The sequence below is a fragment of the Piliocolobus tephrosceles genome, chromosome 21 (assembly GCF_002776525.5).
Source record: "Piliocolobus tephrosceles isolate RC106 chromosome 21, ASM277652v3, whole genome shotgun sequence".
In the NCBI taxonomy this organism is placed as follows: Eukaryota; Metazoa; Chordata; class Mammalia; order Primates; family Cercopithecidae; genus Piliocolobus; species Piliocolobus tephrosceles.
Genome location: NC_045454.1, coordinates 6,319,075 through 6,329,883, shown reverse-complemented (window position 1 = coordinate 6,329,883; position 10,809 = coordinate 6,319,075). Strand labels below are relative to the sequence as shown.

Genomic DNA, 10,809 nt, shown 5'->3' with positions numbered 1-10,809 from the left:
CCCAGCTAATTTTTGTATTTTTAGTAGCGACATCGTTGTTGGCCAGGATGGTCTCGATCTCTTGACCTCATGATCCGCCCGGGATTACAGGTGCGAGCCACCAAGCCCGGCCTGTTCAAGAGTTTTTATAGAACTTACTCTCGAGTCCATTCCTCCTTTTAGTTCCAATCCTCTAATTGCTTGGTCTTTCTGGGGACCAGTCTCATCCTGACACTATCTAGAGGTCTCATCATTAGTCATCTCATGAGCAGAAACTCAGGTGTATTACAGGGGCTCCTTATGAATAACAAAAGACACACCTATTCCTCAGGAAGAAATTCCAAGGGTTTTAAGCATACTGTGCCATGAACTGGGAACAATGACCAAATATACTTCTTATCCATGTCACTTTTTATATACCAGACTGTGAAAAATAAATATACATTTGGTCTCTGCCCTCCAAATCTTTGGAATTGCTGAAGTGTCTTTTATATGCTATTGAGATTACTGGTGCCTGGGGCTCTTCCGTGGCCTCAGGAAGGGAGCTGGTTGCCAGGCGAACCAACCTTGTGATAGACAGTTGGAACTTTCAGTCCCACCTCTCCAACCAACCCATGACCTCTGTGGAAGGGAGAGGTGATGGAAATTGAGCTTACCACCAATAGTTAATGAATTAATAAATTATGCCTATGTAATGAATCCACCATAACAATAAAAGGTTGAGGTTGAGAGCTTCCAGGCTGCTGAACATACGGCAGTCCTGGGACGGTAGAACACACAGAGAGGGCATGGAAGCTCTGTGGCCCCTTCCCCATTATCTGGACCTATGCATCTTTTCCAACTGGCCGTTCCTGAGTTGTACCCTTTCATAATAAGCGTAATCTAGTAACTAATCTGTCTTCCTGCATTTTTTGAGCCTTCTAGCAGATGAATAGATCTGAGAGGGGGTTGTGAGGACATCCAATTGGTAGCCAAGTCCAATAGAAGTTGTGAATAACCTGGGGACCCAGCACTTTTCAGGAGGGCAGTCTTGTGGGACTGAGCCCTCAATCTGTGGGGTCTGTCCTAAGTCCAGGCAATTAGTGTCAGAATTGAGTAAATTTAGAATACCTAATAGGCATGGAGAATTGAACTGATGTGTGGGAAAAACCCCACATATCTGGTGTCAGAAACACTGTCTGAGGATAGAGAGTAAAACTATTGTTCCTGCACATAGATACTCTTCTAAATGCTTTATATAGATTAACTCATTTTATGTCCTAACTTACTACATAGCTGCCATATCATTATCCCTCTTACAGATGAGAAAACTGGGTATATATGGCTAAATGAAGTATGCGAGGTCACACAGCTGGCATCTGGCTCCAGAGTCAACACTTTTGACCGTATGCCACACTGACCATAAAGTGGAATGTACATTTTGACAGCAACTAAAAGTATGCATTAAAATAAAAAATGACTACATCCTATAATTGATTTATCTGTAAATACTGATATAATTTCACAAAATTATCCTCAAGTAATACGGATATAATTTCACAAAAAAAGCCACTAACACGACCATGTAAAACCTTGTTCATAGTCATGTAGTTTATAATGACATGCCTAAAAAAAAAAAAAAAAAGGTGGGCACGGTGGCTTATGCCTGTAATCCCAGCACTTTGGGAGGCGGAGGCAGGCAGATCATGAGGTCAGGAGATTAAGACCATCCTGGCTAACACAGTGAAACCCCGTCTCTACTAAAAATACAAAAAATTAGCCAGGTGTGGTGGTGGGCGCCTGTAGTCCTAACCACTTGGGAAGCTGAGGCAGGAGAATGGTGTGAACCTGGGAGGCGGAGCTTGCAGTGAGCCAAGACTATGCCACTGCACTCCAGCCTGGGCAACACAGCAAGACTCCGTCTCAAAATAAATAAATCATTTAAATAATTTTTTTAAAAAGTTGGTTGGCAGGCACCAGCATGCAAAAAATGCCAATATACCAAAAATGGTCTGGAGTATGTACATTAAAATGACAACCGTAGTTCCTTCTTAAGAGGTGATTCATGTATCATTGTAATGGTCAAAAGTTGAACTACCAAGAAAGCATGCATTCTTTCATACTGAGTCTACTTTTTTTTCCTTCTTTTTGAGACAGGGTCTTACTTTGTTACCCAGGTTGGAGTATAGTGGTACAAACATGGCTCATTGTAGCCTCATCCTCCTGAGCTCTAGCAGTTCTCCCACCTCAGCCTCCCCAGTAGCTGGGACTACAGGTGTGCACCACCAAACCCAGCTAATTTTTGTATTTTTTGTAGAGACGGGGTTTCATCATGTTGCCCAGGCTGGTCTTGAACTCCTGAGCTCAAGCAATCCAAAATCTACTTCTTAAGGCAGAATGAACCCCCACCTCTACTCCCAAAAGCAATCTAAGTTAATTTCTCCCTAGAACAAAATTATTCCAGTATATACTTCCTTAAATTCAACTGACATTTTCAGGCCACCATAAATCTATCAAAAAATCAAGGGGAAAATATAACAAACCAAAAATCACCTGGGTCTTGATCATTTTCTTCTGTGCTCAGAAAATAGTGGAAAACATGGACTATACGTCTTTATCTCTTCTGCATTTGCCATGAAGTTTTCCTAGTCAGAAATATTAGTATCCACTTAAAGTTGTCCCCAGAAATTATGATATCCAAGGCCAGCAACCTCCCTCTTCTTCCTTCATTGCTTTACTTGAGTTATCTTGCTTCTGAGGGCCAGGACCTAAGGACTGATAAACAAAATGGCTGTAAGTATACATTCACCCTGGGTCCAGACGTTGTCACTGCTGCTCTGCACTTACCTTAAATAAAAGACCCTAGGCCAGGCGCGGTGGCTCAAGCCTGTAATCCCAGCACTTTGGGAGGCCGAGACGGGCGGATCACGAGGTCAGGAGATCGAGACCATCCTGGCTAACCCAGTGAAACCCCGTCTCTACTAAAAATACAAAAAACTAGCCGGGCGAGGTGGCAGGCGCCTGTAGTCCCAGCTACTTGGGAGGCTGAGGCAGGAGAATGGCGTGAACCCGGGAAGCGGAGCTTGCAGTGAGCTGAGATCCGGCCACTGTACTCCAGCCCAGGCGACAGAGCAAGACTCCGTCTCAAAAAAAAAAAAAAAGACCCTAATATTTCTAACAGTTCCTTTATTTGGTGCCTCAGAGGTTTTCCTGGTTCTAAATGTGTGAAAGCTATGCCTTTCTTTTGTGAAGCAGAAGTGGCATGACTATTATAGAGAAGGTGGGAAAACAGAACTGGCACAGTACAATGCCTTAGAGGCAGGTGAATTCCCAGACAGATCAATTTTAGGAAAGAGAACACATGGAAGGCTCCAAGAATGTCTTTAAAAAGAGGCCGGGCGCGGTGGCTCAAGCCTGTAATCCCAGCACTTTGGGAGGCCGAGACGGGCGGATCACGAGGTCAGGAGATCAAGACCATCCTGGCTAACACGGTGAAACCCCGTCTCTACTAAAAATACAAAAAAAAAAAACTGGCCGGGCGAGGTGGCGGGCGCCTGTAGTCCCAGCTACTCCGGAGGCTGAGGCAGGAGAATGGCATAAACCCGGGAGGCAGAGCTTGCAGTGAGCTGAGATCCTGCCACTGCACTCCAGTCCCGGCGACAGAGCGAGACCCCCCCTCAAAAAAAAAAAAAAAAAAAAAAAAAAGCATGTGTGTCCATGTACTGGTTCAAAAGTCTCTATAAGCTCTATGGGTATACATACCTCACATCAAGACCAATGTACTAAGCGAATCATAAGAACTGTCTCATTTTCACATTATGCGCTAAAGGATTAACTTTACCCAAGAGAGGTTTGTCCTTTGCCCACAGTTTCTATGAGGCAAACCCTAAGACTTTGGAATATGCTGCTTGATAAAACTGTCTTTGGTTATCAGGGCAATTTGAGTCATGCCAAATTGTCTATCCTAATAATGTGATTTACTATGGGAGGCCTTGGACCATGTGGCATTAGTTTGATATATGGAGGAGCTGGAGATTGAAGTCAGTCACATAGGCAGTCAATTGTGTGTATGTTAACTGATACCCAATAAAAACTCTGGACACCTGTGGGGAAAAGAAAGTGAGATCAGACTGTTACTGTGTCTGTGTAGAAAGAAGTAGACATAAGAAACTCCATTTTGTTCTGCATTAAGAGAAATTCTTCTGCCTTGAGATGCTGTTAATCTGTAAACCTAGCCCCAACCCTGTGCTCGCAGAGACATGTGCTGTGTTGACTCAAAGTTTAATGGATTTAGGGCTATGCAGGTTGTGCTTTGTTAAAAAAGTGCTTGAAGGCAGTATGCTTGGTAAAAGTCATCGCCATTCTCTAATCTCAAGTACCCAGGGACACAGTACACTGTGGAAGGCCGCAGGGACCTCTGCCTAGGAAAGCCAGGTATTGTCCAAGGTTTCTTCCCACTGAGACAGCCTGAGATATGGCCTGGTGGGAAGGGAAAGACACGACCATCCCCCAGCCTGACACCCATAAAGGGACTGTGCTGAGGAGGATTAGTGAAAGAGGAAGGCCTCTTTGCAGTTGAGATAAGAGGAAGGCATCTGTCTCCTGCTTGTCCCTGGGCAATGGAATAACAACCCAATTGTTATGTTCTATTTACCAAGATAGGAGAAAACCGCCTTAGGGCTGGAGGTGAGATGTGCTAGTGCCAATGCTGCTGTTTTATGTATGTGCACATCAAAGTATAGTTATGTGCACATCAAAGTATAGCACCTTTTCTTAACCTTGTTTATGACACAGAGACATTTGTTCATGTTTTCCTGCTGACCCCCTCCCCACCATTACCCTATTGTCCTGCCACATGCCCCTCTCCTAGATGGTAGAGATAATGATCAATAAATACTGAGGGAACTCAGAGACCACTGACTGTGCAGTGTGGGTCCTCCATATGCTGAGCACCTGTCCTCCGTATGCTGAGTGCCGGTCCCCTGGGCCCACTTTTCTTTCTCTATACTTTGTCTCTGTGTCTCTTTCTTTTCTAAGTCTCTTGTCCCACCTGATGAGAAACGCCCACAGGTGTGGAGGAGCAGGCCACCCCTTCAGACACCAAGGCCTAGGTGAGTGGCAACAATGGTTACAATGGCTGGCAATAATAATATAAGGGTGTATATATAAGGATATGATAATTTAAAAACATATGAAGCAAAACAGAATGAGAGAAGATTAGACAATTCAACAATAATAACTGAAGATTGCATTACCCTACTTGCAATAATAAAGAAAACAAATAGAAACTCAGCAAGGATACTGAAAACTTGAACAACATTATCAACCAACTATACTTAACTAATATTTAACACTACACTCAACAGCAGTAAAATAAACTTTTTTTTCAAGAGTACATGTTGTATTCTCCAGGATAAGACCATATGCTGGAATATAAAACAAGTGTCAATAAATACTAAATATATTTTCCAACCACAACAATTTAATTAGAAATCAATGTCAGAATGAAATTTAGAAAATATCCAAATATTTGGAAATAAAATAGCACAGATCTGAATAACCATGGTTAAACAGAAAATCATGAGCCAGGCATGGTGGCTCACGCCTGTAACTCCAGCACTTTGGGAGGCTGAGATACGTGGATCACTTGAGGCCAGGAGTCCCAGACCAGACTGGTCAACATGGTGAAACCCCACATCTACTAAAAATACAAAAAATTAGCCAGGCATGGTGGCGCGTGCCTGTAATCCCAGCTATTCAGGAGGCCGAGATGGAAGAATCACTTGAACCCGGGAGGTGGGAGTGGAGATGGCGCCATTGCACTCCAGCAAGGGCAAGAGCAAGACCCTGTCTCAAAAAAAAAAAAGGGGGGGGGGGGGGGGGAAGAAAATCACATGGGAAATTGGACATATTTCAAACTGATTGGAAACAGAAACACAACATAAACATTAATTAGCTGTCCCTAAAGGAGTTGTTTTTTTAAAAAAACTTTAAATCAGAAAAGAAAAAAACCTGTATCAGAAAACACCCTCAAATGATTATTCATTGTCCAAACTGAAAAACTAGAAAACGAGGAGCAACTAAAACACAAAACAGGCCGGGCGCGGTGGCTCAAGCCTGTAATCCCAGCACTTTGGGAGGCCGAGACGGGCGGATCACGAGGTCAGGAGATCGAGACCATCCTGGCTAACATGGCAAAACCCCGTCTCTACTAAAAATACAAAAAACTAGCCGGGTGACATGGCGGGCGCCTGTAGTCCCAGCTACTCAGGAGGCTGAGGCAGAAGAATGGCGTGAACCCGGGAGTTGGAGCTTGCAGTGAGCTGAGATCCGGCCACTGCACTCCAGCCTGGGTGGCAGAGTGAGACTCCGTCTCAAAAAAAAAAATAAATAAATAAATAAATAAATAAATAAATAAATAAAACACAAAACAATTTGACTGAAAAAATAAAGAGGAAAGTGAAAATCAGTGAAAAAAAAAAATTTTTTTTAAAGTGTCCAACAAAGAATACGAAAAGTGACTGAAAAGATCAATAAAATTGATACCCATTAACTAGACTGATCAAGAAAAAAGACACAAGTTACCTTGTGTCTAAATAAAGACGTAACTTTCGGCTGGGCACGGTGGCTCACGCCTGTAATCCCAGCTCTTTGGGAGGCCAAGGCGGGCAGATCACGAGGTCGGGAGATCCAGACCATTCTGGCTAACACGCTGAAACCCCGAAACCCCGTCTCTACTAAAAATACCAAAAAAAAAAAAAAAAAAAAAAAAATTAGCCAGTCGTGGTGGCCGGCGCCTGTAGTCCCAGCTACTTTGGAGGCTGAGGCAGGAGAATGGCGGAACCCGGGAGGCGGAGCTTGCAGTGAGCCGAGATAGCGCCACTGCACGCCAGCCTAGGCGGCAGAGCGAGAGTCGTCTCAAAAATAAATAAATAAATAAATAAAAAAGGCAGAGCTTTCACACATTTAGAACCTTGTTTTATTGCCCCAGGCTGTAAAAGGGTCCGAGGCACTAAATGAAGGAATTGTTAGAAATATCAGGGTCCTTTATTTAAGGTAAGTGCACAGCAGCAGTGACAATCAGAAATGTAACCTTATCACTGCTGACTCTACAAAACTTAAACAGCTTATGAAGTGACGTCATGAATTTTCCGTCACAGATCTGTCTCTATATGAGAAGAGTGGCAATGTGGGAAGACAAAAAAAGTTTTTGGTAAGGACCGCAGGGACGGACTTGAACTGGATGGAGGGAAGTGGATTTGAGCAGGGGAAAATGCAGCCTTCAAGTCTGTCCCCGCATTCAAGGTTTCAACCAATTATCAAAGGGCTCTGGACCTCCACACACACTGACAGTCCCTACCAGGCTTCTCCGTGACTCAGCCCCATATTAAATCCAATATGAAACCCCGAACGTCTAGGAAACCGAGAGGACATCTCCCCAACCCAGACATCTCTAAGGCTGAGCTCCACATTGTGACCCTGAACCAGGCCCCCGCGTTCACGGGTACAAACTTCTCATTCCAGTTTCCAATCACTGAGCCCCACAAACCAAGTGACTCACAAGGACCTCAAACCCAGACAGCGTCGGACTCGAAGCTGATTTTCTCAGATTCTTCATCCCTACAGCCAAAGGCCCAGTCATTAACTTCCCGCTTCCTCAGCGACTGAGTTCAAATACAGCCCCAACCTGGATGCTCCAGGCACCATCGGGTACACAGACCTACAGCCTTGAGTCCATGCCCAGAACACGACTCACCCGAGCCCGAACCTCTCCAGACACCACTGGCAGCGACAAAACGCCGCATCCACGTCCGAAACCGCTTCCTATTCACACGCGCTCCTGCGCGGCCTCCGGGACGCTGAGCAGTGACGACGAAGGAGTGAGGCGAGGACCATGGAGCCTGCCTGGGATCGCGAGTTCAGACTGCGGGCGCCGCTCTATGAGGTCACAGGGCTGCGCCCATGGCAGCGTTTCTGACAGAAGCGGCCATAATGGCTGTGGAAATCACTCATGGCCACCCCAGTGGCTTTCTCTATTCGTTGCGAGGGACACTCAAGAGTCAGGTGCCCAGCCAAGGCGCAGTGGCATTCTATTAAGCCGGCTGAGGAGAAAAAGATGGCGGCACCCTCTGTGCCCATTATAGCTGAGAGTGGAGCCTTAGCTGGAGCACTATGGGCACGGCCATCTTAGAAGAAGGCAGCAGCCATACGGCAGAGAAGATGCTTAGATCCAGGACAATTTGGAAAAATAAACAAGGTTTGAAGAAGCCACGGTGCTGGCCAGGAAGCGGTCACAGAGTTGCCAAAACCAGTGGTCACTGAAAGTGTTAGATTTGGGGATAGGGCGGGGGTTGTGGACTGGGTAAGGCTTTTGTAGCTTAGATTAGACGCTGACTAGATGGACGAAGCCCAGAATAAGAGTGATGCTCCATTAAGTGCTAGCGCCCACATCGGGCTTGCTATAAAACTACTGCCAGTGGGGAAGGGGAAGAGGAGGTGAAGGTGCAACTGTGTTAATATCTACATGTTTCCTTGCAGAAGTAAAGGAAGATGACAGTGGGGCACTTCAGAATATGAAATTATTAGAATGCGATCATCCTACTTTGCAATGTTTCCAGATTGTTTTAAAAGTCACACTTAAGAAATGTTCTATTTTTGCAGATATTGGCGTTGTAACTGTAGAAGATTTAAGTAAATATTGTCTTGTTGGAAGGCAACCTAGAGCCAATTTAATTTTTTCATTTTCTTTGACAGCAATTCTAAAAGTTATTTGGTGAAAAGCTGTCTTAATATTAACCACAACTTTGTAATTTACAAAAAAAAGAGAATTACAATGAGAGATGAATACTTTGGTAAATTATGGAACATCTGCTCAACTGTAAGAGTATATATCAACTTAAAAGACTATACTACAATTGTTTTATAAAAAAAGGAAGGATAACTATTCGTCAGAGGACAAAAAATGATCTGCAGGATAGTATATATTTTATGGTCTTGTAATTGGAAGAAATCATAAACATCTTTTGGAAAATTGTGATTGGTTAAACAAGACATTTAGTTTGAATTAATATTGTTCATGTTTATAGGTAGAGAATGCCATGTTTTTGCTTGGAAAATATTCCCAATTTGTACTTCTTAATTTTAATATCTTCGTATCATACTCATGAATATCTATATTATAAAACAGATGTTGATCTTAGAAAAAAATTAGGTATGATGATGTATAAGTTCATGGCATGATAAATGCAAAATAGGCTGTTTTCTTTCAGAAAATATACTTATGCATTTGAAAAATTCTGGAGAATATACTAACAATATTTGACTGTTCCATACAATTATGGTGACTTAAAATTTCTTCATTGTACTTATGTTTTGTAATTTCTAGAGTGAAGGGGGCCTGCCCCTCCACACCTGTAGGTATTTCTTGCAAGGTGGAGACAGAGAAAAGAAATAAGACACAGAGACAAAGTATAGAGGAAGAAATATGGGCCCAGGGAACCGGCACTCAGCATACAGAGGACCTGCACCGGAGGACCCGCACTGACACTGTTCTCTGAGTTCCCTCAGTATTTATTGATCACTATCTCTACCATCTCGGTGAGGAGGATGTGGCAGGACTATAGGGTAATGGTGGGGAGAGGGTCAACAGGAAAACATGTGAGCAAAGGACTCTGCGTCATAAGTAAGTTTAAGGAAAGGTGCTGTGCCTCGGTATGCACATAGGCCAGATTTATGTTTGACTTTACACAAACATCTCAGTGCAGTAAAGAGCAGTATTGCTGCCAGCATGTCTCACCTCCAGCCATAAGGCAGGTTTCTCCTATCTCAGTAAATAGAATGTGCGATCGGGTTTTACACCGAGACATTCCCTTCCCAGGGACAAGCAGGAAACAGATGTCTTCCTCTGATCTCAACTGCAAAGAGGCCTTCCTCTTTCATTAATCTTCCTCAGCACAGACCCTTTACGGGTGTCCGGCTGGGGGATGGTCAAGTCTTTCCCTTCCCACGAGACCATATCTCAGGCTGTCTCAGTGGAGAGAAACCTTGGACAATACCCAGGCTTCCTTGGGCAGAGGTCCCTGCAGCCTTCCGCAGTGCATCGTGTCCCTGGGTACTTGAGACTGGAGAATGGCGATGACTTTTACCAAGCATACTGCCTGCAAACACATTTTTAACAAAGCACAACCTGCACAGCCCTACATCCATTAAACCTTGAGTCAACACAGCACCTTTCTGTGAGCACAGGGTTGGGGCTAGGTGTACAGATTAACAGCATCTCAAGGCAGAAGAATTTTTCTTAGTACAGAACAAAATGGAGTCTCTTATGTCTACTTCTTTCTACACAGACACAGTAACAGTCTGATCTCTCTTTCTTTTCCCCACAAGTGAGGATCCCATCATGGGCTGATCACAGTCCTGTGGACCAGTTGCTAAACTTACCTACCAGAGATTAACATTCCAGATGAACGGGACTGAAATTTAATCCTGGATGGAATATGTTATAACACTCAAGAAATTATACAAACATGCAATGCTCATTCTCTAATGTGGGGGAAAGAGAGATCAGACTGTTACTGTGTCTATGTAGAAAGAGGAAGACATAAGAAATTCCATTTTGATTTGTATTTTTTTTTTTTTTTTTTTTTTTTGAGACGGAGTCTCGCTCTGTGGCCCAGGCTGGAGTGCAGTGGCCGGATCTCAGCTCACTGCAAGCTCTGCCTCCCGGGTTTACGCCATTCTCCTGCCTCAGCCTCCTGAGTAGCTGGGACTACAGGCGCCCGCCACCTCGCCCAGCTAGTTTTTTGTATTTTTTAGTAGAGACGGGGTTTCACCGTGTTAGCCAGGATGGTC

At 44.1% G+C, this 10,809-nt stretch overlaps 1 protein-coding gene across 2 annotated transcripts in view; it reads right to left on the bottom strand.

The window, feature by feature from the left end:
• Positions 1-9,241, bottom strand: part of ZNF614 (zinc finger protein 614) — a 17,413-nt gene extending 8,172 nt beyond the window's left edge. Inside the window, exons 1-2 of one of the 2 annotated variants that reach the window (XM_023182586.2) lie at positions 7,715-9,241; positions 2,512-2,733 (exon numbers count right to left, since the gene is read on the bottom strand). In XM_023182586.2, coding sequence (XP_023038354.1) covers positions 2,512-2,526 — 15 coding nt within the window. In that variant the 5' untranslated portion in view covers positions 2,527-2,733; positions 7,715-9,241. The remainder of the gene's footprint in view (positions 1-2,511; positions 2,734-7,714) is intronic. The other variant, XM_023182587.2, reaches the window with a different exon arrangement.
• Between the last annotated feature and the right edge of the window lie 1,568 nt (positions 9,242-10,809).